The sequence below is a fragment of the Gossypium arboreum genome, chromosome 7, assembly GCF_025698485.1.
Source record: "Gossypium arboreum isolate Shixiya-1 chromosome 7, ASM2569848v2, whole genome shotgun sequence".
NCBI classification, from domain to species: Eukaryota; Viridiplantae; Streptophyta; class Magnoliopsida; order Malvales; family Malvaceae; genus Gossypium; species Gossypium arboreum.
In genome coordinates, this window is record NC_069076.1 from 43628382 (window position 1) to 43644613 (window position 16232).

General features: G+C 31.2%; 3 protein-coding genes and 1 pseudogene across 8 annotated transcripts; 2 read left to right on the forward strand and 2 right to left on the reverse strand.

Annotated features, from left to right (window-relative positions):
- Positions 1 to 1709: 1709 nt before the first annotated feature.
- Positions 1710 to 4261, forward strand: LOC108469538 (protein FAR1-RELATED SEQUENCE 5-like). 2 transcript variants are annotated; one of them, XM_017770417.2, is made up of 3 exons: positions 1710 to 2087; positions 3002 to 3660; positions 3914 to 4261. In XM_017770417.2, the coding sequence occupies exons 2-3, from the start codon at positions 3106 to 3108 to the stop codon at positions 4133 to 4135; spliced, it is 777 nt and encodes a 258-aa protein (XP_017625906.1). In that variant the 5' UTR covers positions 1710 to 2087; positions 3002 to 3105; the 3' UTR covers positions 4136 to 4261. The 2 variants fall into 2 exon arrangements, with proteins under 2 accessions (XP_017625906.1, XP_052886255.1); XM_053030295.1 differs by lacking the exon at positions 1710 to 2087 and adding an exon at positions 2250 to 2459.
- A 147-nt stretch (positions 4262 to 4408) lies between these two features.
- Positions 4409 to 5357, reverse strand: LOC108469545 (calmodulin-like protein 3). The gene has a single exon (XM_017770425.2). It carries the CDS (start codon positions 5061 to 5063, stop codon positions 4596 to 4598), a length of 468 nt encoding a protein of 155 aa, XP_017625914.1. The 5' UTR covers positions 5064 to 5357; the 3' UTR covers positions 4409 to 4595.
- A 638-nt stretch (positions 5358 to 5995) lies between these two features.
- Positions 5996 to 8287, forward strand: LOC108470368 (protein ACTIVITY OF BC1 COMPLEX KINASE 8, chloroplastic-like). Of its 5 annotated transcripts, none has more exons than XR_008285865.1 (5): positions 5996 to 6504; positions 7070 to 7137; positions 7264 to 7343; positions 7677 to 7724; positions 7796 to 8287. XR_008285865.1 is itself a non-coding variant. In XM_053031002.1 (5 exons), the coding sequence occupies exons 3-5, from the start codon at positions 7284 to 7286 to the stop codon at positions 7994 to 7996; spliced, it is 309 nt and encodes a 102-aa protein (XP_052886962.1). In that variant the 5' UTR covers positions 6015 to 6213; positions 6387 to 6504; positions 7264 to 7283; the 3' UTR covers positions 7997 to 8287. The 5 variants fall into 5 exon arrangements, 3 of the variants coding, with proteins under 3 accessions (XP_052886962.1, XP_052886961.1, XP_017627157.1); XR_008285866.1 differs by lacking the exon at positions 7070 to 7137 and adding an exon at positions 6656 to 6708 and having other exon boundaries at positions 5998 to 6504; XM_053031002.1 differs by lacking the exon at positions 7070 to 7137 and having other exon boundaries at positions 6015 to 6213; positions 6387 to 6504.
- Positions 8288 to 10210: 1923 nt separating this feature from the next.
- On the reverse strand, positions 10211 to 15008 carry LOC108487617 (serine carboxypeptidase-like 20; annotated as a pseudogene).
- Between the last annotated feature and the right edge of the window lie 1224 nt (positions 15009 to 16232).

The following is a 16232-nucleotide window of genomic DNA, read 5'->3' on the forward strand; positions in this document are numbered from 1 at the left end:
TTCTAGACTCATAAATATTTTTTAATAATTATTTTGAACTTATTTCACTAAGACGGAGGCCCGATAACACACTTTTCTGGTGCCCACGGATTTTGGGTCGTTACATAATCCGAATAAAATAAATATTATCTTAGGCATGATTTTAATAGCAATAAATCACAATAAAAATAAATATTCCTTATTAATTGATTTTATGGACTAAATTACATAATGTTTCTCACCCTAACTGTAAATTAGGGATTATATCATTACCGATATTGTTTACTCAAACATTACAAAAATTTTCATAAATAAAATTTCCAAACTATTAGTCATACATGGGCATTGTTAGGAAAAAAATCTATATTCTTTTCCTGCGTTGAAGATAACGATACAATCGTTTTTATGGTTTACATAAATTTTATTTTATTATATTTAATTTAATACAGAAAATAGTTATGCTTAAACTCTAAAACCCAATATTATAATTAAATTTAATTATTTTAATTGATAATATTATTACATATCCCATGCATAATCTATTAGAGTAGCTATTAGCTGTGATGCAAGAGGCTAGAGACAACCACATCATAACTTGAGAAAATTGTGCTGTAAATTTTTTTGATTATTCACTTTCTTGCCAATTTTTTTTAAATGCAAAATACCATTACTGTTAATAGTGTAATATTAATACTAGACCTATACCAATTAAACTGTGTTGTTGTTTGGTATATTAAATTAAAATGCACAAGTGAATATAAATTTGCCTAAACCGAATAGGATTTTTTTTCTTGAAATAGACTTTTAAATATGAGTTTATATTAATTCACCTTTATTTTAAATAATAATTTTTATTTATATACTTATCATAATACAAAATTATAATTTTAAAATTTAAATATTTATATTTGTTTATTATAATTTTCTAAATATTAGTACTGTTGAAATGCTATAAATTTAATTGATACATACAACTAAATTCTTATATCATTAAAATTTACCTCAAATATATAAATATTATTTTAATAAACTATTAGTTTTTAGTAACATAAATTATTAGTTTTAATATGTATATGTCACCTATTATAATTTCATTTATTTAAATTAATATTAAAAACTTAAAACTTTAATTATTTGAAATTATGAGAAATCAACTTATTATTAAATAATTGATTAAAATACTTACCATTAATAATTATTGCAAACATATGGAAATTATAACTTATGTTAAATTATTTATTAGTCTTTACTAAATTGTTTAAGAGTTTTTGTTTTAAAAAAAACTTAAGAGTCTAATTTATAATTAATATTGTTAAAATTTTACAAAATAAAAGTAGAAATGTATGAAAATAAATGAAAACTTACCATAAACACTTTAAATTAAATTAAAATGTATAGACAATTTAAAACTATTAATATCTTATTTTCCAATTATTTAAAACTCTTTTATATTTATAAATATTTTTAATAAATTATTTTTTCAAAAACTAATTTAAATTTAAAAATCTATATTAAACGTATTTAGATTATTATATAAATAATTATATTTGAAATAAAATTTAAGTAATTTTATATTATTTATAAAAAATAAACTAATATCTATTTAAACCATCGTTATAAAAATTACAAAATAATTAAATATTATTTTAATTTATAACATATAATTAGTTCATACAGTATCCAAACTAGTTTTAGTAATTTAAGCTAACATAAAAGGGAAAATTGAAGCATTAAAATAGAAAAAGGGATAAACCGGTGTCGTTTAAGGTTTACTTTCCAAAAATGAGGAAGGTACACAAGATGTGATAAGATACGGCTCCCCTCCATCAAGCTCCACCGTACGCCTCACCTGAACCCTAGCAAATACCAAGCTTTCCAATGTCAAGGGTTTCTTATTGGCCGAAAAAATATCCCAGCGTTTCTTTCTTTCCTTTTCCTTCATAGTTGGTAAATAATCATCTTAAACCATCAATTTTTTTTTTCTTTGGATTTAAAAAAAAAAAAATTAATTACCATTTGGTTCCCTGTAAACCCGAAGGAGGAAAATCTATTAACTTTGGCAGCGTCACATTGATTTCGCTTATACAACGTCATTCCAATTACTTCATGTAAGAGTTGATTTTTCACTTTTGTTTACCGTTATTGTTTCTTGCTATTTAAATTATTTATGTCTATTTACTGAGGATTTTGTGGATTTATAATATTTAATTTGTGTTTTTCTTTCTTTATTTTAGTAAATTCAATGTTTTTATGGTAATTTATTGGCTGATAGTTGCTCGGTTTTTTTTTTCATCGGTGAAAAAGGAAGTTAATTTTGTATTTTTTAGCAAAACGATTATATAATGGGATACTTTTTTCTGCTGTGGAATTTGATATAAATCGGATGCTTACATGTAAAAAAAAAAAAAGGTTTGACTAGAAAAATGAATTGATGAATCTTTGTATAATAAATGCCAGAGATCATTTACGAACGAGCTTAGGTTAGAATTACAGCTAATTCTTTGCTTTCTGAAAGTAGGGTTATGAGCTGAATTAAATGACTTTGCAACTGTGCTTAGAAATGTTTCTGTTTTAAGAAGATCTTTGCTTATTGTCCGGTAATCGTCAAGACTTGGGAAATCTCCTTTTGATTACTTGGTTTCATGTTGGTAAACTGGTTGTTGTTGTTCCATTGAGTAAGAAATAGAACTTTTATGTTGAGTGTGGCTTGTATTGGTTATTGGGATATTGAAATAGGAGCTAAGTTTGATCTTTCCTAGCAAATTGTATGCCATTTAGTCTAGCTGGTATTGGCACTTTTGTTACTATTAATGAATGGAGGTGAAATTCTGCATGAATGCATCTTTGGTCTTGCGAGAATTCAAGGCCCCTGGTATTCCATTATACTATGTATAATATATTAAAACGAGGGTTCATGTTTCCGCTTATTTGAGTTGAATTATAGCCACTAAATTTCCATGATGATTCTTCTTTTGCTTATTATTTTTGTCACTTATCTGTCTGCTTGCCTTTTCAATTGCAGGTAGATTCAAATGTTGTGTGGAAGAAATTAGAAAAATGAAGTTATTTGGTTATTCTTGCCTCTGGCCAGCTGATAAATGAACTATTTGCTTGAGAAAGAACATAATGGAGAACGTGTCTAGTCAAGGGATAGATTCAGATGAAAGTGTAAGGTGTTTGCAAGTCGAAAACTTTGATGAGCAAGAATTGGTTGATCATGGGATTTCAGACAACATAGATTTATGCTTGGGAGAAGTTGACAAGATTATAGAAGAGTCTAGTGAGGGTTTACCTTTGTTACGCAATGCTGCAGAGCCATATATTGGCATGGAGTTCAAGTCAAGAGATGCTGCAAGGGAATTTTATATTTCTTATGGCAGACACATTGGTTTTACAGTACGAATCCATCATAATCGACGTTCACGGATAAACAATAGTGTAATTGGTCAAGATTTTGTTTGTTCGAAAGAAGGTTTCCGCGAAAAGAAATATATGTATAGAAAAGACAGGGTTCTTCCTCCCCCACCTATCACCCGAGAAGGCTGCCCTGCAATGCTGAGGTTGGCTTTAAGGGATGGTGTAAAATGGGTTGTTACCAAATTTGTAAAGGAGCATAATCACTCATTAATGTCACCTGGAAAAGTGCCATGGCGAGGGTCCACCAAAAATTTGATCACTGAGGTACATTGTCTATCCCTTTTAATTGTAAATATCAAGGTGAACTTGAGATTAGCTTAATAGATCTTGCTATCACATTCAGTATACTAAGCAAATAAGATGCCGGAAATTGTGGATCAGGGTTGGTAAGCCATCGCCCTTTCAGCTTTTGTTCGTAATCATTTCAGAATAAACATGTAGACAAAGAAATGCTCCGTTGGTGCAACTACCTCCTATTTACCTCTGATTTTCACCTACAATGATTTTTTTCCCCTAGGATGAGAAGGATCAGAGAATACGAGAACTGACACAAGAGCTGAACAACGAGAAACAAAAATGTAAGCGGAGATGTGCAGCTTACCAGGAACAGTTACGCACGATATTGAAATTTGTTGAGGAACATACAGATCAATTGTCAAAAAAGGTTCAAGATATAGTCAAGAACATAAGTGAACTGGAAGAGGAACGGCTGGAAGATTCAGATTGCAGATATGTTTAGTCTATCTTCTTGCTAGGTAAAAAATGTCTAAAACATTGTACAATCCCTTATTCCACCCTTTGTTTAAATTCACCCAATGGTGATTTTACTAATGCAAACAGAAGTTAATTTGGCCCTTCCCCTTCATATTTGATTCACTATCTGACAATTTCCCAAAATATCTTAATTAAAGGGAAACATGTGATATCTCTTTAATCTTTTATGCTTCATTTGGATGGTTGATAAGGGAAACATGGATACTAAGATGAGCAGAAAAAAAAAAAAAAGGAACTCTTACCAATCACTCAAATGGAGCATTCAATAAATTAAATAATAATTTAGAAATCATAAAATCAAACTAATAATGATAGGGAGAGAACATTGCAATTTTTTTACAATAAGATGATGCATGAGAACCCAAGCTAGGCTTCCTCATCTTTTCGAACATCTTTGGTGTTTTTGTTTTTCTTTTAAATCTCTATTAACTTGAACTCAAAGCAGCAAAGCCACCACCTTTCATCATCTGCTTGAACTCTTTAAAGTTCACCATACCATCACCATCCGCATCCACTTTCTTTATCATCCTCTTGCAATCCTCTATGGTTCTTCCTTGCTTCAGCCCCAAGGATGACAAAACCGACCTCAACTCCTCCACCGTGATGAATCCATCTCCGTTTTGATCAAAAACGTTAAAGGCTTCCTTCATGTCCTCTTCTTCGTCTCTTTCATGCATTATAGTTTGATACAATGCTCCGAATTCGTCAATGTCCACATAACCATCACCATTGACGTCGATCTTTTCAATCATTTGAGTAAGTTCTTTTTCAGGGATAAAGATACCCAAATTGTCTAGCGATTCACTAAGCTCTTTGTTGGTGATCTTTCCATCTCCATTCTTGTCGAACATTTGAAACATTCGACGAAGCTCTGTTGGATCCATTCCTTCCATCACACACACACAAAAAAAAAAAAAAAAATATATATATATATATATAAAACTCTTAACAATATAAATTTGGTTGAAAGTACTAAAAAGAAAAGAAAGAAGAATGTTAAGAAACAAATTAGAAGAAAAAGATGAATGAGAAAGACCAAAAGAGGAATGGGAGATGGGAAAGACAATTAACAAAGAAATTCTGGTTTTTGGAAAATTGAAGAAAAAGAGGGATTTTTACATTTATTGAGTAAAAAGTGGAGAAAGAAGAAGGTTTTTAAACATGCAGACTAAAAAAAGTTGGATGAAATCAACGGCTTTAACAATATGCACAACTTCTATTTTAGGAGTTGTTAATTAAATAGTCATTGATTTATGCCTAAAATTGATACTTCTTAACGTGGATTGGGACTAAATTTGGCATATTTGAAGCTAACGAAAGATGGGGTCAATATGCTGACATTTGGATCGTTCCCACTTGCAATTTAATTTATTTTTAATATTTTTTTTCTCATTCTTAGCACATCTTTCCTTACATCAACAAAAAACTTGGGACATTAGATTTTCATTTGCAGGCCCGAACAGGGGTATTGTGAGGTGGAAATAAAATTGGGAGCCAAAGGATAAAAAATTATTTAAATAAGATTAAATTAAATACTTCGTAATTAGAAGGGACTAAAATCGTATTACTCCATTTTACCAAAGGCGCCAGCCCCTTAGCTATCCAGATTTAAATGAAGCTCTATTGGTTTCACGAAATGTAATACCAAATAAAACACCTTAGGCCATGGTTACTTCTATCTAGGATAGCAAATAAAGTTGAACCACCTTCACCATAACTAGAAGGCTGCTCGGCACACACAACCTAGAACCAGCATTAACCTTTAATGCAATAAATGCAATTTCCAAGTAATTTTTAAAAACTTTCCATTAATGCCTTATTTTCAGGAATCTAATACCCATATGCATGAAAGAGCGTAACTACTCACAGTCTGTTTGGTTCAATGTAATGGCATAGCCATTACAACTCAATTCTATTGGCCCACCACAAACCCTTTTGGTTGAATGGAATGTGTATTACAGGCCTTGCTGTTTAGTTTTCTATTCTCGCTCATCACTGAATAGCATTCTTTGCCTCACCCTCTGAATTGCCATTCAGAGCACGGTAGGAATGCTGAGAGATTACCTTTTTTTTTTTTTTTTTTCATTTTTACCCTCATTTTTCATCGTCATCCTTTCTGCAGTTTCAACTACAGCCTCTACGTTCATTACCTTCTCCATTTATAAAGCCCTAAACACCATTGCCCCTTGCCAATTTTTTCAATCTTTTCTTCGTAGGAATCAGATCGTAGAAATTTCTCAATTAAGGGCAAAGTCTTCAGCAAGGAAAAAAATCCAGATTCAATTGAAAAACACATTAGCTTCTGGTTTTGATTTCAAAGCGATTCAAGACAAGGTTTCTCTTCATTTAAGACCTTGGCATCGTTCATTTCAATTCTGGGTTCGAGCTGTTGATATTTATACGGGCTATAAGTTCCCTTCTTTATCTTCTTCTTCTTGTTGTTAATTTGATAGTTTTGACTGTTGGGTAATTGTTGAAATGATAGGTGTTTCAACTTCGAGTGAGTTTTGTGAAGGATCCACAAAAGCAATAAGCAATGTGGGATAAACAAAATGAGTTTGTTTTTTTTAGTTTTTTTCTGGTTCTTTTAGTTTCTTTACTGTTTGATTCTTATTGATTGATTTAGTTGTTCTTAGTTCGTTAAACTACGGTCTTCACTTTTGTGTTCTTTCAGTTCAATTAAAATGGGTTTGTTTGTTTTTACTTTTTCTGTACTATTTGATTCTTATTGATTGCCCCTTTTGTTGATTTTGTTGTTCTTAGCTCTTTGTAAATTACAGTCTTTGCTTTTGTGTTCTTTCAGTTCAAATTTAAATGGGTTTGTCTGTTTTTACTTCTTCTTTTTTTGTACTGTTTGATTCTTATTGATTGCTCCTTTTGTTGATTTTACTATTTTTAGCTATTGGCAAACTGCACAACATTTGCTTTTTGTGTTCTTTCAGCTCAATTAAAGACTAAATTTTACATGTATGTTCAAATTTATTTATGTTCCTTTTGAAATCCTGTTTTACTTATTGATATTTTCCTTTTAACTTTGGTACTAAATACTTTTATTGGTAAATATACCATTTGATGTTGTTCAACTTGTTTTAGAGAAGGAGTTTGGTCGAAGCATGGGTGAAATTTTTGAGAATTTTGATGTAAATCCTCTTGGTTCAGCATCGATCGCACAGGTATTACTTTTTCATTTCTTTACTTGGTTTGAAGTTTTATATGAGCATACTGGGAAGGGTATAGGTTTATATGAGCATGCTGGGAAGGGTATAAGTTTATATAAGCATATGCTGGGAAGGGTATAGGTTTATGTATTTAAACATATAAAATCTTTGAACATTTTCATTAAACAAGCTTCATGCTTTCCAACATGCAGCAGGATATGGCACATTTGCTGTTTTAATGCTACCATAAGTTTTAACAGTTCTGCAGGGTTCTTGAGTTCCGGAAATAGGATAATGCTTACAAAAGCCGAATGGATATACCTTAACATATGTTTGTATCTGAATTAGGTCCATCGAGCAAGATTGAGAGGTGATAAGAACGATGTTGTTGTTAAGGTAAGTCCCCTTGAAGATGATTTTAAAGCCTCATATGTCTATGCGATTTTGACCATTCAAGTTTATGGCAGGTGCAACATCCGGGAATTCGGGATCTTATGATGACTGACATTCATAACTTGCAAGCATTTGTACTGTTCATTCAAAAGACTGATATCAAATTTGATCTGTTTTCCATTACCAAGGAAATGGAAAAACAGGTATTTGTATTCACACTGATGTTCCTTGCAAAACACATCTATCCTTCTTTTATGTATTTTTCAGATATGTAAATTGAGAGTATTGTACCGCTCAGATTTATTTCTTTGTTCTTCTGCATGTCATTAGTTATTTATCCTTTGTGTTGTCAAAATCGGATATGAGTTTGACTTTCTAAGAGAAGCCAATGCTATGGAGAGAATTCGCTGTTTCTTATCGAGAATAACAAAAAGACTCCGGTTCTGATTCCGAGAGTGCTTTGGGGTTTGGTTACGAGGAAAGTTCATTTTGTTGTAATTCTTCGTATTGCTTGTACATGTTTGTCCTAGTACTATCCAAGGATATGTGGAATAGATGTTTGAAAATGCATTACATGTTGTAGTTTAGGACTTGGTGTTGTCTTCATTGGTTCGATAGACAAGCATAAAGGCTGTACCGATGTGGATTCACTCATTTTATCATTTTATATTTGTGTGCTTATCAGCGAGTTAGTAATGAGGTTTGTTATCCAGGTTAATATTGCATCATTGACCCTTAAAATATTTTAGTTTTTTAGATAAAACCATGGCTTTAAAAATCAGACCGGCTAATTCAACAGGTTGAGCCAGGAATCTATTGATTTGGCTTTATAAGTTGAATTGGAAAATTTTATAGACTGATTAAGAAAAAATAAGAAATAGATAGTTCATCCGATTCAACCTCCTATTCGGTTTTTTCAATGATGGATAAACCATGCAATGTTTTACGTATTAAGTTAAAGGTATTGAAATCTTGGAAGGCAATAATACATTTGATATAATATCAAGCTGCATTCTTTATAAGGAAATGTGGAATGGCTTTTGAGTCGAAGGGATTACAGATCTAAAATTTCTTCTGTATTTATGTCGAGTTTTCTTCATGTTTTTTAATAATATAAAGAACTATGAATTTTTGAATAACATAAAATCAAGTATTACGGTTTTTGAATAACATGAAAAATTATGAGTTTTATTTTTTATTTCACGTCTGAAAAGAACTAATGTTACTAAAATTTAGTAATTTTATGTAATATTTGAAGGTTTTATTTCACCAAAGATTACTGTAAATAATTAATTTATTAAAGAGTATACCTTAAAATTAATTGTTATTGTCATGCTACTATAAAGTATAAAATAAAATATAACAAATTTGCCTTATATTAAAATTGACCATTGAAATAAAATGTTATTAGAGTATTATCATAACATATGTAAAATTTATTTTTATATTCGTGATTTTGACCTATTTGTAAGAGAAGAGATGAGAGGCTAGATTGAAGCAAATATATTAGGCATTGAAATATTCTTAATAATAATATCATATTAAAATTTTTATTAAATGTTATTAACAATTATGTTAAAATATGACTAAAATATTTATTATTATTTTTATCAATTTATATTTAATAATAATCTTATTAAAATTTAATAACAATAACAATAATCATCTACCTAATAAAAAATTCTGCTAAAGGTACTTTGGTCATTTAAGCCTTTTTCGTTGTGCTATTACAACCCCTATTACATTCAACCAAACACAATATACTATTATAATTCTATTCCATTTCATTCAACCAGACAACTGAATTACTGATTACAGTTCTATTCCATTACAACTCCATTCTATTTCCCCCAACCAAACGTGCCATCAATTTTAGCTACTAACATTTTATATTTTCTTTGAGACAAATAAAATTATATTTTAGAAAATTATGTTATCAAGTGTTGAATAAGCAGTGCCAATGTTTCACATGATATTTCTTCCAAAGGAACACCTATTATTTAAAATAGTTGTTGTTTAGAATAACTATTGGTTAAAGATAGTTATGTTCGGAATAACTTTGTTCAAAATAAGGCTATAGTTTAAAACAGCTGACACAAAAAAGTGTTACAAACAAGTAAACAAAATATACTGGAAGAAGGCAAAGAGAAAGACTGAAACAAATTTGGTAACACTGAACACGACGAAAGGTGATGGTTGGTAAGGTGAAGAAAAAGGAAATGTAGTTGATGATAAGACTTAGTAAAGAAACAAGTTGTGAGAATTTAAAAAAGAATACTTTAAGAGTCCAAAATACCCCCTTAAAAAATTCATTTCACTAGTGGTGAAAGAGTCTTATATCTCAAGAATGAGAATTAGAAAACTAACAAGTAATGAATCAGTGACAAAAGTATTAATTATTCTTTTTATTAATAAAAAGATTTTGTTGGTGATGTTAATGATCAATAGTGAACAAGAAGTAATCATTCAAATACCTCTCAACTCAAAACTTATTCATGAATCATACCAAACTGAATTATAATTTTAAAAATAGTTTTCGAACAACTTACTTTTAGTTTGCATATAATAAAAATACTTTTTATAACTAAATTAAATAAAATATTTTTTTATCATTTAGTTTGACTAGTCATCCGCGGACGAGATGTGCTCGAATCAACCAGTTTGACTCTCCTTAAACTAATTAAAACCTTAAACTTGAATAAAAAAGATAAAACAAACCCATATAGATTTCTCTGCCAGGAATCCGGTGTAAAAATACAATGCTTCTTGAGGTTTATAATCTGGCACAGTATGCCCTGCTCCCTGAACCACTACAAGGAATCCGAAAACCAATACATCAAAATTGGTAATCCCAGAAATTTACAGTTACTACTATAGATATAATATTAGCAAAAGCAATGCTAGCATTGTGGGGGTACCTTTATGGTTAAAAAGGTCAGGTTGTTCTCATAACCTTGTAAATACCTACATATTTGCACAAAACAACAGAAAGGGCATTAGTTTGGGAGAGAAAATAACAATAAGGGAAGAAAAGTGACCGAATGTACCCGGCAACTTGTCCATTGTATATCCATGGTCTCCATTCATCCACTATCTTATATCCTATCGATCTAGTCCAGGCTTCACTCCCAGTAAATGGAACACACATATCATCATCCTCGCTGCCATAAAAGTACAATGCAGATCGCTTATGAGAAACTACTGACCGCATGGAGGATTGCGAATAAATATAGAGCTTACATTCTTGATGCAACTTCATATAAATACAATGCTCGGGGGTTTGATCAAAGAGAAACAAATATAACCAATAAGAGAATATATTGAAACTCAACTGACATTAAGTGGAGGCAGTTGCAAGCTTGATGCATTGTTTTGTGATTCATAGCTTGGACTCTTATGCATAGAGTTTTGATTATTGTATGATAGCAGCATATAACATTCCGAGCCATTAATCTCTTAAGTGTTTTCACTTGGATTACATTACCCCAGAAAGTACTTTGGGAAACCATAAAAGTGACATTTTCCGAAGTTAACTATAGTGTTATGCGACATTAATTGGAGATTTACTTGAATATGAGTGCCCAATATCCCCTGGAAGTAAGATTCTTGTGATACTTGATCATGCTACCATCATCATGATGATAGAAGATTTTGTCTATTCATAACTCCTATTTACCAATCACAGTCTCCTATGGAGTCATGGGATCATAAAGTTACCATTTTGGGGAACTTGGAGAGATAACAATTTGAGAGTGCTTACCCCTTCTGCATGAATTGCTTTCCTAACTGCTCCATCATTCAGCCATGCTGTTGCTACTTCATCATTCTACACGATTCATATGAAATTTTGAGTAAATAACTTATCAGTACTTTCAAGAGAACAAGTTGACATAAATAAAAATAAACAAGAATCATACACATTAGTTATTCGAGTCTGATGCAAACAAGGAATAATTTAGCAAAGAAGTTGACAAAAGAGCACATGAAGTCCATCAACTGATGGTTATTGACCAAAAACAATAACAGATAACATAATCAGATACTAGTAACAAAGTAGAATTTTAATCATCAAACAATTATTCACGATGTAAGGTCTATTTAGTCCATTTTATTTGTGAGGAAAGAAAAGCTCAATTATTCCAATTATAAGAAGTGGAATGAGGCTTATAATATGAACATGAAGCATATGCTCATATGAAGAGTTACTTCTACTTTTTACGTCATCTAAACCTTGCTTTTGCATCCAAGCATAGTTTCTCTATCTTCTGAAAGCAAAAGCAAGCATAAAACAAAGAGCAAGCTATTTGTTCAAATCTTACACAAGTTGCATTTCTTTTGTAATCACAAGAGTTGCTCTATCAATATCAAAGGCCATGTTAGTATTTACTAGTTTTCGGGATTGCGGTGCATAAAAACAACATGATAGCCCATTAATGTATTTAAAGAAAACACATATGAAACAAGATACAAGTAAGCATACTTCATTTAGGAAATATTTGAACTACTTAGAGTAAGCTAGACTTACAGTGCATGGAACACTTTGCCTATTAAGAAGTTCTGGCCACATCAGAACTATACCATCTCTTACAGGGGCTCTAAAAGGCCAAGCACGACCAAACATCCTTTTTAGTACAGCAAGAGGCTTGTCAGTCTCACCTAACTTCCAGAAGCTAGAAAGTAGTCTAATCTTAACATCTTTAGTCTCAGCAGCATCTGGGTCATGATAACATGGTTCTAGAATATTGTATATGTTCAGATATCATAAGTTCTGCAATTAATTAAAAGTTCAGAAGCAAATAAAAAAGAATGCAAGTTAAACTTATCTAAAGTTTCCCTAAAGGTCATTGTAAAATAAGCAAATAACCAGTCACTTACCTCATCAACTTTTTCCAGTTTCATTTCACAAGTATCATTGTGTGGATTATAGAAATTCCCCGTACACTCATTTGTAACCTCCTGCATGTAATTCCAACTATAAAAACTATGCTTTTCGAGGAAAAAGAATTAAAATCATGGCCTGTTTTCACTCTAACGCTTACATCGCGTTTAAATCTATTTGTTTCCAATAACAAACAGAGATCCAAGAAAAATATAAGATGTCATTTACCAACAATAAACTAGTAAGATAACTGGACATTTGCAATTGTTGGTTCGAGTAAAATGTAAAATAGAAAGTTCAGATACTTCAACTGCAACAAATTTCAGACCTAATAATTGCATTCAGTACTTGCACCTTCCATAAGGAGTCATTAATGGAAATCTAGTGCTAAGAACACAAAAGGTGTAAAACACGGTATATCATTTCCAGGAGCTGCTAACGTACCTCATATAGGTAATCTGAAATCAAGTCCATTCCATAGGCAAAGGGAACAAAAGAATTACCGTCAAATTCAACATTAGTAAACCCGTTTCCGACCAAATATCCCTACATTTTAAAACATAAGATTGTGGTTAGAAGGCATGCATGCGTTTAAACTTTAACCAAAATAGTTTCCGGAAATGCTTGTACCTTGAAATTGAGAACAGGCTGAGTAACAGCATCGATTCCTGTGAAAGATTCATATCTTCACGTTTAGATTTATCCTAAAACTTATAAAAAGTCTAAATTATGAGGATATTCCTTTCACTACTTCATAAGAAAGAGTAGGCACATATATTCCAGCATATGACTCTCCAGCAATAAAAAGCATGTTTGAGAGGAACTTGGGGTACAGCTCAAACCACTGTTACACAATAGATACTTACAGACTAAGTATCTCATCAAGTAAAGAGCTCAAGCAACGATGAGTACGTATGTTACCAATCTTCATTACTTCTCACCTTGAGAAGAAATGCATGTGTGTTGGCGACAGTCTGCAGGTCACCGGTCACATAATCACTTTGATTCTTAGAATAAGAAAGTCCAACCCCAACAGGAGAATCTAAATATATAATGTTGGAGCCCCGAAATATAGGGGAAATTAATATAAACAAATCAATCATCTATTTTCTCCTATCAAGCTGAAGTAACTAAGAAATAACAACCTTGGACCAACTATATGGATTAATATGCAGGTAGGGCATACTTCCCTCTGTCTTTGCTTCTTCAAAATTGAAAGGCCTTGGCAGAAAGTATAAGAAACAAGTGCTATAAGTTGATAAATTGTCTCAGCACCCTCCAACTGAGAAGAATAAGGTACCACCAGCATTCATTTCAGCATTCATCATTGTCATATAAAAAATAACATGAAACATTGAAACCGTAAAAGTACCATGGAGGTCATTATACTAAGAGTCAATTTGCATTTCCCCCTCTACTAAAAAAAAATGGGCAAATTAGTTCCTGTACGTTATATCAAAGAGCAAATCAGTCCTGTTAAAAATTTCATTCATTTTTTACTGTTACCAGTTTTTAGCGATAGAAATGGACGGAATTTTTAACAGAAAGAACTAGTTTGCTCTTTAATCTAATATACCATGCCTTACTTTTACCCATTGAAACCTCAATAAATTATGCAACTGGCCACAGAATAGACTCACTTTAATTTTCATCAAGGACAAAAATAGAACAACTAAGTTAATTTTGGGAACCCTAAACCCCTGATGCATCTAGGGGAAGACCAAGTCAAGCAGTTGCACAACTTTAGTTTACCTTCTTCCACTACTCATCAATCTTACAGTTTAATAAAACATTTCCAGCAGTCTAAAAAACCCAGATAAACAGAATACTTTTAATAGAAATAACACAATATGAGATAGAAATGAAACTTTTTTTTGGGTGAAGATGGTTTATAGAATAATACCATGCTCGTAAATAAAACCATCAAAGCTGAGCATCTAGGTCCACCATTGAGCCAAAGAACCACTGGATCCTCTGATGGTTTCCTTTCAGATTCCACAAAACAGTAAAACAAATTCTTTCCATTACTTTTATCGATATTCACATACCTTCAAGCAAAAAAAAAAAAAGAAAAAAGAAAAAGTTTGACCACCAAATATTACAAGTCCTACACTAAAGGAAACAAGAAGAAAACATGAAACTATTGCAGTGAGAAGTTGAATCAGGGAATACCCCGAACTGTGGTTTGAAAGGAAAATGCCAAAAAAGCCTGGAAGATGAGTGATCAAAGCATCCTCAAGAGCTGACTAAGTTAATACCTCAAAATTAAAGAACAATGATAGTACATGAGTTTGCAAAAGCCAGGAGTGGTAGCCTTAGCCTTAGCTATAGCTATAGTGATCAGAATGAGATTTTGATTGATTGATGATATTTTTGTTGACCTTAAAGAATCTATTTTGGGGACATTTGTTTAAGGAGAATAATTACTCACGCAACAATTACTCTCTCATTAAAATTTTAATCTAGTCACTAATGTTTTAAATTATTTTTTTTGATCGTTTTTATTTTGATTACTCTTTGGTTAACAAAAGTGATGATGTAGCCTTTTTCTAATCAGTATAATGACACATAATCCTTAATACTTACACATTCTATCAATTTGACTTTCAAACACATAATTAAATATAAATTATATATTATTAAAAAGTGCAAAATATAATTATATAAATAATATTATGTGTTTATAATTAGTTATAATTACAAGGATCAAATATGCATTTAGCCCTCCGAATTTGACACTTTTTGTAATAGTCTATTTTTCTACGACATCAAAAATAGTGGTTTCGAGATCAAAATTCCGGTGAGGGAGTTCGCAAACATTAGTAATTAAAATTTAAGAGTTAAGTATAATATTATGATAAATTTTGATTTGATAGATTTTATTAATTGTTAGTTAGTCAAGATACAAGTAGTGCGTACCTAAAGTTAGTGGTTTTGGAAAATAAGGTATTGAGACCTCATTTTCATAAATCGAGCCTGTAAATATTTATAAGGAGTTATTATATAAGTAAATTAGGTTTTGGATGTGTAATTTTGTCGAATTAGTGACCAATTAAGGTAAAATGATTAAATCATAAAAGAGGTAAAAGTTTAATTGCTATAATTGCAAATTGAAATAATCATGGAATTGACCTTAAATTAGACTAAAATAGGATATGTTATGTGATGATGTGGTGAAATGAGCTGAATTGATTTAATTTAGACTGGTTTATAGTGATAAGGACCAAATTGAATATATGTGAAAGTATGCTAAAAAAATTATAAGGGATAAAGGTAGCCTCTTTAAAGTGTTGCCTCCTAGAGTACCTTTGATTGAATTAGTCAATAATATAGTGGCGTTACTATAGGACCAGTTCAAGCAAGAATTGATAAGCAAGCTTATTGATAAGCCGGATACAAATCCAAGAAATCATGAAAATCTGCGGCATTAAATTGGGTTTGTTTTACTGCTTTTCAATTTTATTAAAATAATAATGTTGAACTTTAATTTATCCATATTTGTTTGGATTTGTCAAAGTTGTGCGAATGTGAAATTTCCTCGCACTCTTAAAGAAAATAATGTGGAGCACAAACTGAATATTGTTAGCCTTTTGGAGCCAAAGGTTAGTGGTGGAAAGACAGATGATATTATT

Coding starts and splice junctions, on each gene's coding strand:
- LOC108469538 (XM_017770417.2), top strand. CDS start 3,106: ATGGAGAACGTGTCTAGTCAAGGGATAGATTCAGATGAAAGTGTAAGG. Junction 3,661..3,913: donor CCAAAAATTTGATCACTGAG/GTACATTGTCTA, acceptor TTTTTCCCCTAG/GATGAGAAGGATCAGAGAAT.
- LOC108469545 (XM_017770425.2), bottom strand. CDS start 5,063: ATGGAAGGAATGGATCCAACAGAGCTTCGTCGAATGTTTCAAATGTTC.
- LOC108470368 (XM_053031002.1), top strand. CDS start 7,284: ATGGGTGAAATTTTTGAGAATTTTGATGTAAATCCTCTTGGTTCAGCA. Junction 7,344..7,676: donor GTTCAGCATCGATCGCACAG/GTATTACTTTTT, acceptor TATCTGAATTAG/GTCCATCGAGCAAGATTGAG. Junction 7,725..7,795: donor AGAACGATGTTGTTGTTAAG/GTAAGTCCCCTT, acceptor AGTTTATGGCAG/GTGCAACATCCGGGAATTCG.